This window comes from Dama dama, chromosome 5, assembly GCF_033118175.1.
Source record: "Dama dama isolate Ldn47 chromosome 5, ASM3311817v1, whole genome shotgun sequence".
Taxonomy (NCBI): Eukaryota; Metazoa; Chordata; class Mammalia; order Artiodactyla; family Cervidae; genus Dama; species Dama dama.
Window position 1 is genome coordinate 96,571,462 of NC_083685.1, and position 20,723 is coordinate 96,592,184.

The 20,723-nt window shown below is 49.9% G+C and overlaps 1 protein-coding gene across 2 annotated transcripts; it reads right to left on the reverse strand.

Moving 5' to 3' along the window:
- Positions 1–1,739: 1,739 nt before the first annotated feature.
- PLD2 (phospholipase D2) lies at positions 1,740–14,984 on the reverse strand. Of its 2 annotated transcripts, XM_061143254.1 has the most exons (25): positions 14,884–14,984; positions 14,235–14,344; positions 14,018–14,148; positions 13,772–13,914; positions 13,234–13,339; positions 13,076–13,141; positions 12,893–12,951; positions 12,639–12,731; positions 12,387–12,539; positions 11,219–11,368; positions 8,016–8,099; positions 7,795–7,873; positions 6,924–7,034; positions 6,570–6,740; positions 6,078–6,204; positions 5,759–5,877; positions 5,561–5,674; positions 5,303–5,407; positions 5,003–5,091; positions 4,771–4,884; positions 4,528–4,577; positions 4,115–4,249; positions 3,735–3,888; positions 2,699–2,813; positions 1,740–2,451 (listed from the first exon to the last, which is right to left on the reverse strand). In XM_061143254.1, exons 2-25 carry the CDS (start codon positions 14,341–14,343, stop codon positions 2,227–2,229), a joined length of 2,802 nt encoding a protein of 933 aa, XP_060999237.1. In that variant the 5' UTR covers position 14,344; positions 14,884–14,984; the 3' UTR covers positions 1,740–2,226. The 2 variants fall into 2 exon arrangements, with proteins under 2 accessions (XP_060999237.1, XP_060999238.1); XM_061143255.1 differs by lacking the exon at positions 6,570–6,740.
- Between the last annotated feature and the right edge of the window lie 5,739 nt (positions 14,985–20,723).

Below are 20,723 nucleotides of genomic sequence, written 5' to 3' on the forward strand. Positions count from 1 at the left end.
TCCCACATGCCACAAGTAAGAATTTGCATCCTGAGACTAAAGATCCCACTTGCCACAACAAAGACCAAAGATCCTTCAGGCTGCAATTAAGACCTGGTGCAGCCAAATAAACAAATATTAAAATAATAATAGTAAAAGTCACCAGTTCAAAGAGCTCTCACTGTATACCCGTTATCTTAGCCTTTTCTCTCTACCTGCCATGGGAGGCAACCCTCCTCAATCCAGTGTGTTCTATACTGTCTTGTAGCTATGTATGGATGTGACAGTTGGCCCATAAAGAAGGTCGAGAGCCAAAGAAGTGATGGTTTTTGAGCTGTGGTGTTGGTGAAGACTCTTGAGAGTCCCTTGGACTGCAAAGAGATCAAACCAGTCAATCCTAAAGTCCTTCATTAGAAGGACTAATGCTGAAACTGAAGCTCGAATACTTTGGCCACCTGATGCAAAGAGCTGACTCATTAGAAAAGACCCCAATGCTGGAAAAGTGTGAAGGCAGGAGAAGGGGATGACAGAGGACGAGATGGTTGGATGGTGTCACCAGCTCAATGGACGTGAGTTTGAGCAAGCTCCAGGAGATGATGAAGGACAGGGAAGCCTGGCGTGCTGCAGTTCATGGGGTCACAAAGAGTGGAATGAGACTGAACAACACACTCTTTCATACACAACATCATGTACTTTCTCTCTTCCCTCTGCAGCAGTGCCAACCGATGGAACTCTATGCAATGGCAAAAATGGTCTCCATCCAGTATGCTAGCCACTAGCTGTGAGTGGCTCCCGGTTACTTGGTGGCTGATGCAAGGAACTAAATCTTTACCTAGTTCTAATTGTTATAAATTTAAGTGTAAATAGCCAAATGTGGCTGGTGGCTACTGTACTGGACAGTGAAGCTGTGTCCTATGAGGGTGGGGACTTTGTGGTACTCACTGCTGTGGGTCTAGATGATGTCTGGCAAAGAGCAGGTGCTCAATAAATATTTAAGTCAACGACTGAATCTTTACAGCAAGACAGTTATGTGAGTATTATTCCCATTTCCCCGTCTTCCCTTATGGCTCAGCTGGTAAAGAATCCACATGCAATGCGGGAGACCTGGGTTCGATCCCTGGGTTGGGAAGATCCCCTGGAGAAGGGAATGGCTACCCACTCCAGTATTCTGGCCTAGAGAATTCCATGATCTGTATAGTCCATGGGGTTGCAGAGTCGGACACTACTGAGCAAGTTTCACTTTCACTTTCATTCCCATTTCCCAGTTGGGACCACCGAGGCCCAGAGAAGTGATGTGACTTGACAAGGCCACTGAGGTAAAAAGTGACTAGCCCGAGACTTGGGCCCAGTTCTTCCTGACCTTAAGCCTATACCCTTACCCTATACCCTTATACCCCTATACCCTTACCGACTCCCAGGGGCTTCCCTAAGCCTCCCCTGGACAGTCACTTGAGGAACAAGGTGCGGCCCCTCTGGGCCCTTCTCTGGGTGCCTCCCTCACCTGCAGCCACACCCTGGGCTCCATTTTCCTCCAGGAGTCCCGGTTTGGGTCCACGCTTCCTCCCACCCAGGCAGCCCTATGTGAACACCTGGTCTTCCCAGCACCAAGTGATGGGGCTCCAAAAGCCACAGACAAGTGGAGCAGAGCTGAGATGAAGCCAAAGAAAGAAAGGAGTGGGGTGGGGAGGGGGTGAAGGGCCTGTGTGGGTCTGGGGGGCCGCTGAGACACACACTCAGTTCAGCCAAGGAAGAGACAAGGACCTTTTCTAGGCTTTTATTTATGAAATGCTTATTGAACGGATACAAAGTTAGTGTCTTTGTCAGCAGCTGGTGGAGGGGGTTCGTGTGCATCCCCCCCCTCCCACCCGTCCCCACCATGGGCGCTGAAGCCAGCAGTGACTCCATCCTTCCCTCCGCCTTGGCAGTAATGAGCTGGGAGAGTAGGAGGCTGGCCCCAGGCATCCTGGCAGGAATCTTGCTTCTCCTCTGTAGTAGTGGTTTGAACTGGGCAGCAAGGAGGAGGAAGCTCTCTGGGACCCTCTTCCATCTCCCCAACCCAGGGTTGGGAGTGTCCTCTTTGACTGTTTCCCAAAAAAGGTCCTTTGTGACTTCTCTAGTCCCCTCCAGGGATGCCTGCCTCCCCCAGGTCTCAAAGGCATTGCCCCGGTCCTGAGGGTTAGGGGGCAGAGAACCAGAGGCGGTGTAGCCCAGAGGCTGGTGACCTCTTCCAGGCCAGAGGAGCTGCAGTTATGTCCACACTTCTAGGGGCATCACACCCTCCTTGCTACCCAGGGAGGGCAGCAAATACTCATCCTCCAGGAACTTGAGGGGGAAGTGGACAAGGTGGCCCTGGACCTGGGTGAGTTCAGACCGGGCCAAGGGAGGGCTGACTGTGGCCAGGGGCTCTATGACCACGTACTCCCGAAGTGCCCGCAGGGAGCGTGTGGCATTGGATGGCAGGCATCGGAAGATCTGTGGGTGGGGGATGCATGGAAGCCAATAAGGCTTGAGGAGACTCTGCCAAGAGTCCAAGCCCAACCAGGCTACATGCCCCCACTCCCCACACCATATCCCCCTACACTGACCCTGAACCCCATGATGTCCCCAGACCCTCATCTCCTTATGAGAATGGCTGTGTGAAGTGGCTCCTCTCCATCCTGCCCTGGACAAAATAATCCCTGAACTTTCCTGGGCCAGCACTCTCCCAACCCCCACACACCTGCTCATAGATATTGGCATTGCTCTCAGCTGTGCCTTGCCACAACTGGAAGAAGGCATCACAGACAGGGTCTCGGAGATCCAGATCCGGCCAAGCAGCAGCCCCTAGAATCACGCTGTGGGAGAAAGGGGTCCCAGTGGGGTTAAATTAAGATCCTTCAAGGGCCTGAGTACCAGAAAAGTTATGGTGGGCCTATCCAGGTAATTGAAAATGGTTAAACAGTAATGGTTAATGCATGGTTAAACAGTAAAATTAGGGCTTCCCTGGTGGCTCAGGCAGTAAAAATTCTGCTTGCAATGTGAGAGACCCAGGTTCAACCCCTGGGTTGGGAAGATCCCCTGAAGAAGGGAATAGCTACCCACTCCAGTATTCTTGCCTGGAGAATTCCATGGACAGAGGAGCCTGGTGGGCTTACAGTCCATGGAACTGCAAAAAGCTGGACAGAAGTCAGCAACTAACACTTTTGCTAAACAATCAAATCAGTGTAAACAAGTCCAAGTCCAACAGAGCTTTAATTTGTCTCTACTTTGGTGATGACTTTAATGCTTTAAAAAAAATACCAAATTATTTTTGAAATACTTGTTTCCCTCTCTCTTTTTTTTTTTTTTTTGGTATCCCTGGGGGCAGGTACCCTAAACTGGATTAGTCTGTCTCTAAGTACTGAAGCAACTAAGCACGCAAGCAAGTACTAAGCAAGTACTAGTAAGGGGCTTCCCAGGTGGCGCTAGTGGTAAAGAACCGCCTGTCAATGCAGGAGACTTAGGAGAAGCAGGTTTGATCCCTGGTTCAGGAAGCTGTCCTGGAGGAAGGCATGGCAACCCACTCCAGTATTCTTGCCTAGAGAATCCCATAGACAGAGGAGCCTGCTGGGCTACAGTCCATAGCGTTGCAAAGAGTCAGACACGACTGAGTGATTTAGCACAGCACAAGAACTAGTAATCCAGTACTACCTCTAGACAATCCTCACACCTGTTTAAAGGGCAAACCCTCCCCCTTTCCAACTCCTCCCACCTTGTAGCATCCCTCCTGGCTCTACCTGAAACAGTGCTTCCGCAGACTCAAGGCAAACCTGCCTGCTTGATACTCCACACCATTCATGAGGGATGGCTCCATTTCCGTGTCCTCGATCAGCACGGCCAGCTCACTGTCCCGCTTCCCCAGCAAGCTCCGGTCATTGATGTTTGCTGAGCCTGGGTGGATGCAGGACACACTGTGTCCTCCTGAGCCCAGGGAACCCCACCCCACCCCATCACCTCTACCCAAGCACCGGCCTGTGGGCAATACACCTTCTTTGGCCTCCATCCCCAACCAGACGTCAGCAGCAATCTCCATTACCCAGTCCCATCCCATTGCCCCTGGCTGGGCCCTGCTCCACCTCTCCCCACCTCCTCTCATTGCTGGGGACCCAGCACTGACCAATGATGACTGTCCGGTCATCCGCGATAAGCATCTTGCTGTGGATATAGATGAGCTCCGAGACTGGGTGCCCGCCTAGTTCTCCATGTGTGCGCAGCCCACAGATGGAAATGTAGTTCCGCCACTCTGTCCCCACTGTGAGCAAGGGACAGGAGAGACAGGGTGGGGAGTGAGGTGAGAGGTGCCCTCCATTGCAGACGGAGTCCTGGCCCATCCACCGCCTCACTTCAGAAGCCCTATATAGCCTGGTCTATACACTTCTCTCTGTACTGATAGGCCACCACGGACTCCGGCAGTAACCACAGAAGCATGCGGGCATGACAGCCTCCATCCCTCCATCCCTGGGGCTCCAGTCCCTCAATCTCCCCCTCCCTGGGGGTCCAGGGCTTGAACCCCCTGCCCCCAGAACTCACTGGCTGCTTTGAGACGATGTAAAATTGAATATTCCCCACGACACAGCGTCCTGAGCGAAAAGAATGGGTGAGGGAGGTGGAAGCTGGATGGTGGGATTGGGGGTGTGGGGCGGGGCGGGGCGGGCTCAGGGGATGTCAGAAAAGAGGTAGACCTCAACAGTCCAGCAAGAAGGGATCAGGATGGGGCCAGAGAGGAGCAGAGTCTGGCAGGGGTTGGGGTGGGCGGGGCGGGGCGGTGGTCACCTGTAAGTGAAGTGCAGAATGGCCTGGATGGAGTTACCACCACCTGTGGAGATGTCACCCTCGAACCCAGGGAGCAGGGGCAAAAGTACATAGACTCGGAAGCACTGCCCCTGTCTGGGGAGGGGCGGAGTCAGAGGTGTGACCCGTCTCCCAAGCCCCACCCTCCCCTCACCCCTCTAGTCGGTCTTAAACCACACCCACAACCCCCAGATTCCAGGCTGGTCCGCCTTACTTGTGGGCCTTCAGGATTCTGTCCACAATCTCATCGCCCACCTTGTTCAGCACCGTCCGCCCATCTGAGCAGCTAATGAAGAACTGATTCTGGAGCAGGGACCAATGACGGACGTCAGCAGTCCGGCCCCCGTCAGCAGTTCCTGCCCTCAGCTCCCTGTTGCCAATCCCCATCCCCAGGCTCCCGGCCCTGGGTCCAGGCTTCACCAAGTTCTCCAGGTCCAGCTAGGCCAGCCCTCAATGACTGAGCCCACTGACAGGATATCGTAAGTTTCTCTGCTCCACCCTCACCCCGACAGACCTCAATGTAGAGGAAGTGCTGGCTCTCTCTGATGGTGTGCAGGTAGGCATTGAGAATGGAGTTCTCCAGGGTGCCCGCTGACCAGCGGTCCACTGACCGCAAGACCTGCGGGAACGACGGATAGGATGTGGCTCCTGAGTCCAGGAGAGGAGGCGTTCGGGGGCGGGGGCGGGAGGGCGCTCTCGGTCAGGGAGAGTGCTGAAGGGAGGTTGCGCTGAAGGCAGCGGGGAGGGGGGCGGGCTGGATTCCGAGCCTCACCTGCACAGTGGCGCACTGCCCTCCGGAAAGTGTGAAAGGGAGCTGGTTTGCGGTGCTCGTGGACTTGGGCAGCAGGTAGGGGTACATGGGTATCTTGTACTTGGCCTTGGTAGTCTAAGGCGGAGGGGTGGCAGAGTCAGGGAGACGGCTAGCTGCCCTGGGCTCTGCCCACCCTCCAGCCTTGGAGGGATCAAGCACCTTGGTGAAATTCCAGCGCTGGATGAAGTGCCGGGCAAGGTCCCGGGCAGGTGGACCGTGGACTGCCACCCCAATGTCCCGCCACGGCATCCGGGGCATAGTCTCCCTGTCAATGAAATCTGAAGGGAGGATGTCCCAGGAGAGTCAGGGAAGAGGTCAGGGACGGTCCCTTGGGAACACTTGGGTCGGGGGGCAGGAGGTGCTGACCAGAGAGGAGGTGGCATTACCCTTGACCCAGTTCATCCCATCCTCAGACCCAGGCCCGCCCTCTGCCCCGGCTCCCAGCTCTCAGGGACTTTGAAGAAGGGGGACCCCCTACCATCAAAAGGCCGATCCAGCTGCACCCAGTCCTTCGTGAGAAGATTGCTGTAGTCCTTGCCCAGCCAGAAGAGTTGGTTGTGAGTGAGGTCAGGGGTAGCTGGAAGGTCTGAGCATGAGGTGGAAGGCTGTAGGGGGAACACACCCAAGCCAGGGGCAAGGAGAGGTCATGGGTCACACAGAGCCAGGCCAAAGAGAAGAAAGGAGCACTGGAAGATGGAGAGACAGAGAGACACACAGAGGAAGAATGAAACAGAGAGAGTTTGATTCCCGGGCTCTCCCCTTCAGATGCATTTGAAATCCCTAGAGGAATGGGTAGTGGTCATGGGGAGGCAACTGAGTCAGTATATTCAAAGCAGGTTGTTGGGGGTCCCAGAAAGGCCTAGGAACCTTGAATGCAGGCTATGACTGGAGAGGAAGGCTGCAGCTGGGAAGGGGTGTGGATTTACATTAGTTGAGTTGAGGGGCGCTCAGGAAGGCCTTGGGGGATTACCTGGGGGGCAGCTGACTCAGAGGAGTCCCCCAGGTCAGTCAGTCTGTAGTGTAGGTCATCCCAGCGGCCATAGGCGAGGTCCAGCCCCCCCAGGAAGGCCACTACTTGGTCCACCACCAGGAGCTTCTCATGATGGGCCCACAATGTCACCTGGTCTGGGTGGCGCATCACCTGGAGCAGGTATGGGGGAGTTCATGAGGGTGGGCGTAGGTGGGAGAAGCCAGAGGCAAGGTTTGGAGGAGGCGGGGAACAGAAAGATGGAAGGATGAGACGTTCAAGGACAGGGAGGGTTGAGAGGATGGGGAACTATAGTGAGGAGGGCTGGAGGAGAGGGGTCGCTGGGGCCTGAGTCACCTTTATGTTGGGATGCAGCAGCATCAGTGCCCTCTTGCTGTAGCCACTGTTGATGGCCAAGGCCAACTCCACTTCCTTGAACAGCAGTACAGACACACGGACACCCTCCTCCTGGTGGTCAGTGAGGGAATCAGATCCTAATGACCCTTTTCCGCCCTCAGGGTTCCTGTATGTTCTTCCTCTCCACCCAGAGATCCTCAGTGCTATGCCACTGACGCCCTGGTTTGACACTTACAGCAAACTTAGATTGAATATCATCTATCTGCTCACTCACTCATCCATCCACACATCTACCCACATACCTAGCATTATTGAGCCATCCATCTTCCCAAGAATTTACTCATCCCCTTATCTACCATCTATCGTTCATCTATTTACTCACTCTCCTGGGATCTACCTTCCCAACCTCATATTCTTCTATCTATCTCCCCTTCCATCATCTATTCATCCCCTCACCCACCCACTCTCCATCATCCACGTATCTTTCCTCCCATCCATCAACATCGATGGATGCTCCCAACATAGCAGACACTGCACCTTGTAGTATTCATCAGCCCAATGAGAGAGAAAGATATGTCCATCCCCCGGTAACACAATAGAGTGTATAGGGTATTGGGAGGAAAGTCTACACCAAGGAGAGGAGGGGTAAGAACAGGGAGGTTGGTCCTCTTCTCTAAGGGAGTTCTCCCTAGGGAAGTGAAGAGGTGATGTTTGGGAGACTGAACCAGGATGGGTACATTTCCTCCTCTTCAAGTTTCAGACTCCTTACCTCCTCCCCCCACCCTCCGCTATGCTAGTCTCTTCTGATCAGTCTCCACCCACAAGCCACCCCTTGACCATACCTCCCCTCCAGCCAGACCACTCTCCTCACCGCCTTCTTCTTGAGCATAATGTCCAGTCTCCAGTCATCTGAATGGGCTGGACGCTTCAGGTAAATCTCAGGACTCAACCTGGGATTCAGGGCAGCAGGTGAGGGTAAGCTAAGCTTCCAACAACAGCCTCTCCTCCCCTTCCACTCCTTTTCTGACCCAAAAGCTCATCTGTTGCAGGTACTAACCTACCCTTTCTTGCTCAGGTTCTTCCCCCACTTACCACCAGTCTGTGATGAAAATCTCTTCTTGAGCTCGCAGGATGGCATCTGCCACAGCAGCAAAGTAACCTGCCCCATTCACAAACCTGGGGGGAGGCCAAGCCAAGGAGATCAGGGAAGTCAGAAGCCAGAAAGCTCTGGAGGGTGAAGACCGAAGGACAGTCATGGGTCAGAGGTGACAGCAAGGTCAAAGACCAAGAGTGATCACAGAGGTCAGATAGTAGCAGATATTTCAAAGTGTAATAATTTTGCCAGTATGAACTAAATAAAATTAAAAGTTACAAAAGACACAATAAAGAAAATGACTAAAGACCGGGAGGATTAATACATCACATATAAAGAGTTCCAACAAATCAGTAACAGAAAGACATATAAGCCAATTGAACAAAGAATAAGAACTGATAGCTCACAGGGAGAAAATGGCCAGTCATAGTTGAAAAGATGTTCAATTTCATCACTAAACAAGGAAATTGATATTAAAATAAAATAACACTTTTTAAATCCACTCTGGCAAAAATTAAAATCACAGGTAACACTCAGTATCAACATATGGGGGAGTGAGTATTCTCATAGACTATGAGAATATAAATTGATTTTATAGCCTTTTTAGAGGACAACTTGGCAGTATCTAACAGAATATTAAATGTACATACTCCCTAATACCATTAAATGCACTTAGTAATTCTTTATCTAGAAAGACATCCTATTAAATGCTTAGGCAAATATTGTGTTTATTGCAGTATTGTTTATAAGACTGAAAGTGGGAAATAATGTAAATGCCTAAACTCTAACACACGTATTAAGTGGGAAAAAAAATAAAACAAAGGAGAGGGCGCATGGTCTTATTTACATTAAAACAAAAAGTAACATATATGCACAAGTGCATGAACATATGCAGGAAAAGATCTGGGAAGATAAATATCAAACTATCACCAAGATTAGTTTTGGGAAGAGATATGCAGGAAAAGATCTGGGAAGATAACTATCACCAGGATTACTTTTGGGGAGAGAAATGGGATTTGTGGGAGGGGGAGTAGGGAAGAACTAAGGTATGGAGGGTAGGTAAAGGCTTGTCCAAGTTCTGCATTGTTAGACTTTTATTTACTTTTTAAATATTTGTTTATTTATTTGGCTGCAGAGGGTCTTAGTTGTGACATGTAGGCTCTTTGTTACAGAATGTGGGGTCTAGTTCCCTCAGCAGGGATTGAACCCAGGCCCACTGCATTGAGAACAGTGAATCTTAGCCATTGGACCACCAGGGAAGCCCCTGTTAGACTTTTAATAACTGTTCTGTTTGATGGTGAAGAGCAGGGTCTTGACCCAGACTGCCTGCCTTTGAATCTATTGTTTACAAGGTGTGTGACCTTGGCAAGTTATTTAACTTCTCCTTGACTCAGTTTTCTCATCTGGAAAATGGAGATAACAACTGTACCTGTGTCATGGAGTAAGTTCATAAACTTAAAGCAGCTTCCCTGGTGGCTCAGCAGGAAGAATCTGCCTGCCAGTGCAAGAGACGTAGGTTTAATCTCGGGTTGGGAAGATCCCCTGGAGAAGAAAATGGCAACCCACTCCAGTATTCTTCCCTAGGAAATCCCATGGACAGAGGAGCCTGATGGGCTACAGTCCATGGCATCGCAAAAGAGTTAGATATGACTTAGCGACTAAACAACAACAACTGCTACTGCTAAGTCACTTCAGTCGTGTCCGACTCTGTGCGACCCCATCCCTGGGATTCTCCAGGCTAGAACACTGGAGTGGGTTGCCATTTCCTTCTCCAATGCATAAAAGTGAAAAGTGAAAGTGAAGTCACTCAGTCATGTCTGACTCTTCGAGACCCCATGGACTGCAGCCTACCAGGCTCCTCCGTCCATGGGATTTTCCAGGCAAGAGTACTGGAGTGGGGTGCCGTTGCCTTCTCCGAAACAACAACAACTACAAAGCATAAAACACTCATACTAACTGGTACAATCAGTTCTTTTGTTAAAAAATAAACTTCAAAAGGGTACAAATGAACTTATCTACAAAACAGAAGTAGTTACAGATATAGAAAACAAACTTATGGTTTCTAGGGGGTAATGGGGGAGGTAGGGATAAATTGGAAAATCAGGACTGAAATATATATACTACTATGAAGTGACTTAGCAGTAGTATATATAAAATAATTAATAAGGACCTACTATAGAGCACAGAGAACTCTACTCAATACTCTGTAATGACCTATATGGGAAAAGAATCTAAAAAAGAGTGGTATATGTATACCTGGTATACATGTATAACTGGTTCTCTTTGTTGTACATCCAAAACCAACACATTTAAATCAATTCCAAAAAAATTTCAAAAAACCCACAAAATTCTCAACACTAACACCAATGGGCGGGGGGGCGGAATTGTTTCCATGACTCCTCTCTGCTTATGATAACAGTTAACCTCCTTAGCTAGCAGGAGAGGTGCTGATCAGGCCCTCAGACATTTTTTTTTTTTTTTGGCCGAGCTGCACATGGCAGGCAAGATCTTATTTCCCTAACCAGGGATCGAACCCACACCCCTTACATTGGAAGCACTGAGTCTTAATCACTAGTCCTCTAGGGGAAGTCCCCTTCTCCACTGTTTTCTGGCTGCTGCTCCTCAAACTGGCCAGACTATTTCTAGCTTCTCTGCAGAAACCGCCCTTCATTTTATCTTGCTAATGTGAACCTCAGAGTTACTGCCTTCTGCAAGCCAGTCCAGACATCCTGCACTAGAGCAGATGCCCCTCCTCTATGCTTGGTACTCTGTGTCTATTGCCAGCATGGCAAATTCCCACTGTTTCATGATTGAATCACCTACTGTGTCTTATCCCTGCCATGGACCTGGCACATAATGGGTGCTTAGAAAATGTTTATCAAATAGACCAAATGAATCAGAGAGATTTGAGATCCCTGAGAACACAGAGGGTCAATGGGGTGAAAGGGGGTTAGAAAGGTCACAGGAGGTCAGTCAGAGAGGTCAGGGTCAGAGATCACCTAATTTGGGGTTCAGAAAGATCAGAAGGTAATCAGAGGAATCAGAATGATCAAAGGTCAGGGGGTGGGGGCAACTGGAGAAGTCAAAGGGGTAGGTTACTGAGGTCAGAAGGGATCAGAGGAGAGAGAAGATCAAGGACTCAGGGAACACCAAGGAGGGTGAAAGACCACTGACAATTTCAGAAAGAACATCAGTGTCTCACCACCGGGCTAGCGTCCCAGGCCGGGGAGGAGCATAGCTGTCGTGCCGGTGCAGCTGAATGAAGTCTCTGCCGGGGCCCTGGGCCAGCTCGGTGATCTCCTGGGCCCACCACCGTGCCTGCCGGTAGCTGCTGCACTTGAGAATCAAGGACCTGGGCAAGAACAAAGGATGGACCACCATCCTTGCCCTCCATACCTCTGGCTTGGCCCAGAAACCCTCCTCCTTTAGCTGTCGGCTCTTCCCCACCTCCTTCCTCAGTCCATACTTGATTTCACAGGGACAGGGCATACATCTGTCTTATTCACAGTTGGGTTCTTGGCACTTAGTATTGTGCCAGCCACTCAAGTTTGTTGTCTGTTTTTGTTTTTTTTTGGGGGGCGGGGGGTGAGCTATGCAGCATGGCATGTGGGATCTTACTTCTCTGACCAGGGATCACACCTTCCCTTGCAGTGGAAGCATGGAGTCTTAACCACTGGATCAGCAGGAAAGTCCCTCAAGTTTATTGAATGAATAAATGAATGGGCAGAGTGCCCTTTCTTTGCACCAAAAGCCCTTCCAAGACGGGCCTGGGACTTGGGACCCTTTGCTGCAATGCTTGCACCTGGACCCACTGCTCCTGGAGCAACAAAACACAAAGAAACTATATGGGACTAAAAACTGTGTGCAAAACAAAACAAAACAAAAACTGTGTGCATGCAGTTAGGGCAAATTTTGGACAAAAGATACAAAGAGACCAAAAACCCAACTGCCCCTTCTGCAAAGCCGAGAGCAAAAGCAGGGTATAGTGCATGCCCCCTGTATGCAACACCACCTAAGGAAGGGGCAAACCACCTAACCCAGCCCTCCAGCCTGACCTCTGGACACATCCCTACCCTCATCCCACATAAGGAAGCAGCTCGTTCCTCCCTCTCCCTGAGGGAGGGAGCAAGCAAGGGAACATATTGTTTGTTTCCGCAAACCCTCAACCCCAGAGAAAGCTCTGGGCCAGCCTCTAGGACAGCCCCAAGCATCTGGCTAGAGCGTTCCCTGGTTCCAAATCATGGCCATCTCCGGAGGGGTGGGGTGGGAACACCTTCCTCTCTTCCCTGGTCTCTTCCACGCATCTCCCCTTAGGGCCCCAGGCTGACTCTTCACTCACCAGGTGCCTGTCCACACCAGGGAGGCCTTACCTGTGAGAGGTGTCGACCCGGACCCCATACCGTGCCTCTGTACTCCTTTTCCCCACCTGCACCTCGAAGCCAGGGTCGAAGAGCTGAACAAAGGAGATGGCGCCGGTCTCGAGGCACATGTATAGCAGGAAGGAGTCCTTCACCACCAGCCACCTGAAGTGGAAGGGCTCCAGCCGTGCCTTCATGCCCCCCCACCCTGGGATCTCCTTCCTCACCCCCACCCACTGTCCAGCCACTCTGCTCAGCCCTCACCGCTTGGACCAGCGATAACAAACTTGGTCTCGGCCGCAGCAGGTGAGGCCAGGAAGGCGGTGGCCACCTGAGCGCTTCCGGATCACCCCCTCCCTGTGGGGAAAACCAGGAAGAGGTGCTGGAGAGGGATCCAGGGTTCAAACCTGTGGGGATAAAATCAGACCCCCAGCCCACCCTGCCCTGCTTTCCCTATTCTCGGGGAGGGAGAGATTCAGACGTTGGCAGATGGTGGGTGAAGAGTGTCAGACACTCACAATCCTTTGCATCCGAGGTCTGGGATAAAGGACAGTTGACTGACTTCCAGGAACTCCGTCTGCAGAGGAAGAAAAAGGCTCAGAGCAGAGCAGAGACTCATTGTCAGTCCCTCAAATCCTACCAACCCTGGTCCTCTGCCCCCAGTCCATCTCAAGAGACCCGGTGTCAGCCCCTGACCTTACCATGGCATGGTAGTTGCGGTAGAAAGACATAGTCAGGAGGCGGTTGAGATAATTCTCCAGGTATTTCTGAAGTGAAGGGATGGGAGACAGAGAGACGGATGGGACCAGAGCCATTTGTACCCAAACACCTTCCCAGAGGACCTGGTGTCTGGTCCCACCTGCTTGCTAGAGGTACGTCTGGAGGAGCCCTCAGGACCTGCTCGGGGTAGAGAGGGTATCTCTCTGCTGTCTCCCTCTGAGGCTGGAGATGAAGCAACAGCAAAACTGTGGAAGGGATGAGTGAGGGTCAATAGGAGGTGGAGGCTGGGTCCTTGGGATCCTGAAGCACTGGAGGCGGGGACTTGGAAGAGGCGAGAAGACCTAGAGGGTAGCAGCAGGAATGCCCCCTACCCTGAGGACGGAGACAGAAAAAGATGGGAGGCTACCAAGAGCACTTTGGGCATCCAGCCCAGCTGAGATACTGGCCCAGAACCACAGACAGGCAGAGCTGAACAGGGAAGGTTTCCTGGTAACTGGGGTCAGAGGAGGGAGCCCAGTGGCCAGAGTTGGGGGAGCAAAGTAGCTGGGGTAGGGTCAGTTGTGTCCTGGGGATGAGACAGGCAGAAAGCAGCGATGGGGGCTGGGGCAGTGACACCCCTGGCTGCCTCGAGGTGACGGGCAGCTGCCCTACGCAGGAGGCAGCCTTGTCCCCCTCACCGAGCCAGAGGGAGCAAACTCATCAAGACTTTGTGTCTCAGGAGGTCCCGATGCAACTCCTGGAAATGACGGAACTTCTTCTTGGTTGTCCAGGTGAAGTCACCGTGAGTCAAGCGGACAGAATACAGAGTGCAGGTGCCCACCTGGGGGAGTGAGGAACTGAATGGATGTTCCCTGCTTGGAAGGCAGCCCCTCACTCTGGCCAGCCCTCCCCCACCCCCATTCCCTTGGGGGCAGCCCAGCCACCTTGGATCCACTGGTGTATCTTTCAGTGCCCACCACCTGAGCTATGACGGGGACCCCAGTGGCAAACACCAAGGGGTGCGTTTTCAGAGGCTGGAGGTGGTAGATGGCCAGAAAGGGGTGCATCCGGTCGGCTGGTGGGAAAGAAAGTGGAAGAACGTGGACTCCAGGAGGTCTCAGCCCTCCTCCTCCTCTCCCCGAGACCGTCCTCCCTGTGTACCTGGGTCCTCTCCCTCCTTCAGGGTGTCCACCTCATCGGGCTCCATCTGTAACTGGCTGGAGTCCAGGTCATCCCCAGAGGGGAAAAGGCTCTGGGGGGTTGCCGCCATCCTGGGAATATGGGGAGGCCTCAGAACGGTGATCTGCTCTGCAGAACTCTACGCCCCATCCCACCCCCACGGCCCTCGGTCTCCCCAGGTCCCCCGCTTTCCCCCATCCGGCTCCCGCTGACTCTTAATCTCTCTTTGATTAGAATCCATCGGTCCGTACAGCCCTGCCAACTCGCCTCTAATCTCCATCCCCTATCTCCGATCCTTCATCCAGAAAGCCCGAGCCCCGCCTCCTGTCCCTTAATCAGGATGCCAAGGAACAACCGGCCAGGCCCGGATGGCCCCGAAGCGGGGCAGAGGAAGGGGCCCCGGGGGGATTGCAAGGGGTCCCGAGCCGCCGGGTCTCCAGCCAGGCCAAGGCAGCTGGAAGAAGGGGTCCAGGCAGGAATGAGGAAGTTAAGCGTTCTCCGCCCGGGAAAGAAACCCCAAAATCTGAGCATGCGGCTGAGTCAGGAGGCCCCGCAGCCCGAGCGCATTCCTGTCCCCGCCAGATCTCCTGGGGCCGGGACCTCCGCGGCGCCCCCTCCCCGGCCCCCTCACCCGGACAGCCCGAGCGGGCGGCGGCGCGGCTTCGCGAGCGCAGGCAGCGGAGCAGAGCCGGAGCTGGAGTCCACACCCCAGAGGGCCAGGGCGGGGCGGGCGCTCAGGGCCTGCCCTCGGGGGCGGGACGGGCCCCCGGCCTCACCTCCGCGGGATTCTCGTCTGTCCTGTCCCGCCCCCGCCGCCCTCGGCCCGCCCCGGCGTCCTGCGCGCAGTCGGGACGCGGGGCCGCCCTCAGCTCTGCTGCACCGCGCTGCCGGCCTCTAGCATCCGTGCGGCGCCATCAGCCTGGCTGTCCGTCTGTCCCGCGCCGTCGGTCCGCACGAGCCCGGACTATGCCCAGTGGGCGCTCAGCGACCTTCCTCCACTCAGGCGCCAGCTCGCCGGGTCCTCTCCGGCCGCTGATCCCGCCTGGATCACAGGCGGGACGCGCCTCCGCGGCGGGGACCTGGCAGTGCTCATTTCCCGGGCGGGCTGCGAACCACATCGGCCCGGCTTAGCCAGCGTTTGTATAAGAAAGGAATGATGAAAGGCCGGAGGGGTGGGGACAACAAATTCATTAACGTGCTCAAGCTTGCATTCTTTCATTCATTCACTGTTTGTTGCGTCCTTGCCTCTCGCCAGACTCCGAGCCTACAGTAATGAACAAGACCAACACGAACTGCTCTTCTAGAACTAGCAGTCAAGGGGCAAACAGGACAAGTTTCAGATTCTAAAAGACAAAATATTTCAATTTTTTCAGAGCAGATTCCTTTATCTCTTCTAAATGGAAGAATGGGCTGATGGCCATTTCTTGATGGCCATTTGGGTTGTTTCTAGCTTTTGTCTATTGTGAATAAAGCTCCTATAAGAAGCATCGCTACGAACAAAGCTAGTGGAGGTGATGGAATTCCAGTTGAGCTATTTCAAATCCTAAAAGATGATGCTGTGAAAGTGCTGCACTCAATACGCCAGCAAATTTGGAAAACTCAGCAGTGGCCACGGGACTGGAAAAGATCAGTTTTCGTTCCAATCCCAAGGAAAGGCAATGCCAAAGTGCTCAAACTACCGCACAATTGCACTTATCTCACACACTAGTAAAGTGATGCTTAAAATTCTCCAAGCCAGGCGTCAGCAATATGTGAACATGAACTTCCAGATGTTCAAGCTGGTTTTAGAAAAGGCAGAGGAACCAGAGATCAAATTGCCAACATCCGCTGGATCATCGAAAAAGCAAGAGAGTTCCAGAAAAACATCTATTTCTGCTTTGTTGACTATGCCAAAGCCTTTGACTGTGTGGGTCACAATAAACTGTGGAAAATTCTGAAAGAAATGGGAATACCAGACCACCTGACCTGCCTCTTGAGAAACCTGTATGCAGGTCAGGAAGCAACTGTTAAAACTGGACATGGAACAACAGACTGGTTCCAAACAGGAAAAGGAGTACATCAAGGCTGTATGTTGTCAGTCTGCTTATTTAACTTACATGCAGAGTACATCATGAGAAACGCTGGGCTGGAAGAAGCACAAGCTGGAATCAAGATTGCCGGGAGAAATATCAATAATCTCAGATATGCAGATGACACCACCCTTATGGCAGAAAGTGAAGAAGAACTAAAGAGCCTGTTGATGCAAATGAAAAAGGAGAGTGAAAAAATTGGCTTAAAGCTCAATATTCAGAAAACTAAGATCATGGCATCCAGTCCCATCACTTCATGGGAAATAGATGGGGAAACAGTGTCAGACTTTATTTTTCTGGGCTCCAAAATCACTGCAGATGGTGATTGCAGCCATGAAATTAAAAGACGCTTACTACTTGGAAGAAAAGTTATGACCAACCTAGACAGCATATTAAAAAGCAGAGACATTACTTTGTCAACAAAGGTCCGTCTAGTCAAAGCTATGATTTTTCCAGTGGTCATGTACGGATGTGAGAGTTGGACTATAAAAAAAGCTAAGCACAGAAGAATTGATGTTTTTGAACTGTGGTGTTGGAGAAGACTCTTGAGAGTCCCTTGGACTGCAAAGAGATCCAACCAGTCCATCATAAAGGAGATCAGTCCTGGGTGTTCATTGGAAGGACTGATGTTGAAGCTGAAACTCCAGTACTTTGGCCAACTGATGCGGAGAACTGACTCTTGAAAAGACCCTAATGCTGGGAAAGATTGAGGGCAGGAGGAGAAGGGGATGACAGAGGATGAGATGGTTGGATGGCATCACTTACTCAATGGAATGAGTTTGAGTATTCTCCAGGAGTTGGTGATGGACAGGAAGGCCTGGCGTGCTGTGGTTCATGGGGTCGCCAAGAGTCAGACACAACTGAGCAATAGAACTGAACTGAAACGTTCCTGGGTAAGTCTTTCTGTAGAAATACCTTTTTGTTTCGCTTCTGTAAATAGCTAGAAACTTGCCAAACTTATTTGATCTCTAATTGCACACATTTATATGGAGACATGGTAAAGAAAGTGACAAAGGCTATTTTAAAATGATCATTAAAAAGCACTTTTTAAATAAGTGAAATATTTTAAAATGGGGGGTGGGAGTATTTTAAAATGAGAGGGATCTGCCAAACTGTTTTCCGAAATGGTGGTTCTGTTTTATGTTTCCAAAATCTGTGTATGATAATTCCAGTTGATCTGTAGCGTGGCCAAGATTTGATATTGTCAATCTTTTTAGCATTAGTCATGCTAGTAAATGTAAAATAATACATCATCATAGTTTTATTTGCATTTCTCTAATGACTAATGATGCTGACCATACTTCAAGTGCTTATTGACCATTTTTATGTATCTTTTATTAAGTGTTTGATTCTTTCATTGACTGTTTAGAAAACCATGTTATTTGACTTATTAAATTGTAAGAGTTCTTTATATATTAAATTGGTCAAAAAGTTTGTTCGGAATTTTCAAGTTCTTTGGGGTTTTTCATAAGGTGTTATGGAAAAATGAAAACGAACTTTTTGACCAACCCAGTATTTTGGATACAAATCCTTCATCAGATAAATGTACTACAAATATTTTCACCCAGAAGATAGCTTCTCTTTTTAAAATAATGGTGCCTTTTGGGAATTCCCTGGCTGTCCAGTGGCTAGGACTTGGCTCTGACTGCAGGGCCTCGCCTCGGAGCACAGCCGAAACAAATAAATAAATGATGCTTTTTGAAAAGCAGAGTTTTTTATCTTGATTAATTTGTGGCCTATAGACTATTACTCAGCAATAAAAATGAATAAAGTGTAAAATGGTGCAACCACCTTGGAAAACAATTTCAAAATATTAAGCGTAGAATTACTGTGCTTGCGTTGTGCTTGTGCTAAGTCACTTCAGTCGTGTCCGACTCTTAGCGACCCCATGGACTGTAGCCCGCCAGGCTCCTTTGTCTACGGGATTCTCCAAGCAAGAATACTGGAGTGGGTTGCCATTTCCTTCTCCTGGGGATCTTCCCAACCGAGGGACTGAACCCATGTCTCTTAGGTTTCCTGCCTTGGTTCTTTACCACTAATGTACGGGCAAGCAATTCCACTCCTAGGTATATTCCAAAAAGAATTGAAACATTTCTTCACAGAAGCTTGCTCAGGAATGTCCATAGAAATGTTATTCAAGTCACCAAAAAGTAGACACAAACCAAATGTCCATTAAGTTATCGATGGATAAACAAAATATGGTATATCCCTACCATGAAATATTCTTCAGCCCTGAAAGTCATGATGTACTGATAGCCTGCTACAACATGGATGAACCTTGACATGTTATGCTAAGTGAAAGGAGCCAGACACAAGGGACCGCATATTCTATGAGTCCATTTCTATGAAATGTCCAGAATAAGTAAATTCAAAGAGACCATAGCTGGACCAGTAGCTGGGGAGAGGGACAGGGGGGTGACTGCTAATGGGCACAGAGTTTCTTTTGAGGGTGATGACAAGGTTACATTAGCTGTGATGGTTGCTCACCTCTGTGAATAAAAAAACAAACAAAACCATTGAGTTGTAGACTAAAGGGTGAATTTTATGGCATATGAATTATTCTCAATAAAGTTATTATAAGAAACACAAACTGTTAATACACACAACTGTTAGTACATACAACATGGGTGACTTTCAAAAACACTATGCTGAAAGAAGCCAGACACAACAGAGGAGTACTGTGTGATTCCACTGAGTTCTGGAACAGCAAAGCCGATCTATAGTGACAGAAATCAGATCTGCAGTTGCCTGTGGCAGGGAGTGGGGAAAAGAGGGACCGTAAAGGGCACAGAGGGAACTGGGGGAGAGAAATGTCCCCTATCTTGATTGGGGTGGGGATTACACGGGTGTACGCACTTGTCATTGGAAAAGACCCTGATGCTGGGAAAGATTGAGAGCAGGAGAAGGGGGCGACAGAAGATAAGTCAGTTGGATTGCATCACCGACTCAATGGACATGAGTTTGAGCAAACTCCGGGAGATAGTGGAGGACAGGGAAAGAAGCCAGACACATGCTGCAGGTCATGGGGTCACAGAGTCAGACCTGACTTAGCAACTGAGCAACAACACACTTATCAAAACTCATGAAACCACGCACTAAGATATGTGCATTAAATTGTAAATTTTTACTTCAATAAAGTTAATTAAAAAAACAGATGTTCCATAAACCACAGCAGGATCCTCTATGACCCACCTCTCAGAATATTGGAAATAAAAGCAAAAATAAACAAATGGGACCTAATTAAAATTAAAAGCTTCTGCACAACAAAGGAAACTATAAGCAAGGTGAAAAGACAGTCTTCAAAATGGGAGAAAGTAATAGCAAATGAAGCAATGGACAAAGAATTAATCTCAAAAATATACAAGCAACTCTTGCAGCTCAATTCCAGAAAAATAAAAGACCCAATCAAAAAGTGGGCCAAAGAACTAAACAGACATTTCTCCAAAGAAGACATACAGATGGCTAACAAACACATGAAAAGATGCTCAACATCACTCATTATCAGAGAAATGCAAATCAAAACCACAATGAGGTACCATTTCACACCAGTCAGAATGGCTGCTATCCAAAAGTCTACACGCTATAAACGCTGGAGAGGGTGTGGAGAAAAGGGAACCCTCTTACACTGTTGGTGGGAATGCAAACTAGTACAGCCGCTATGGAGAACAGTGTGGAAATTCCTTAAAAAACTGGAATAGAACTGCCACATGACCCAGCAATCCCGCTGCTGGGCATACACACTGAGGAAATCAGAATTGAAGGAGACACGTGTACCCCAATGTTCATCGCAGCACTATTTATAATAGCCAGGACATGGAAGCAACCTAGATGTCCATCAGCAAATGAATGGATAAGAAAGCTGTGGTACATATAAACAATGGAATATTACTCAGTCATTAAAAAGAATAATTTGAATCCGTTCTAATGAGGTGGATGAAACTGGAGCCTATTATACAGAGTGAAGTAAGTCAGAAAGAAAAACACCAATACAGTACACTAACATATATATGGAATTTGGAAAGATGGTAACAATAACCCTGTATGTGAGACAGCAAGAGAGACACAGATGTATTGAACAGTCTTTTATACTCTGTGGGAGAGGGTGAGGGTGGGATGATATGGGAGAATGGCATTGAAACATGTAAATTGTCATATGTGAAACGAATCGCCAGTCCAGGTTCAATGCATGATACAGGGTGCTCGGGGCTGGTGCACTGGGATGACCCAGAGGGATGGGATGGGATGGGGAGGGACGTGGGAGGGGGGTTCAGGATGGGGAACACATGTACACCCATGGCGGATTCAAGTCAATATATGGCAAAACCAATACAATGTTGTAAAATAAATTAATTAATTAAAATAAAAAATAAATAAAATAAAATAAATAAAAAACAGATGTTCC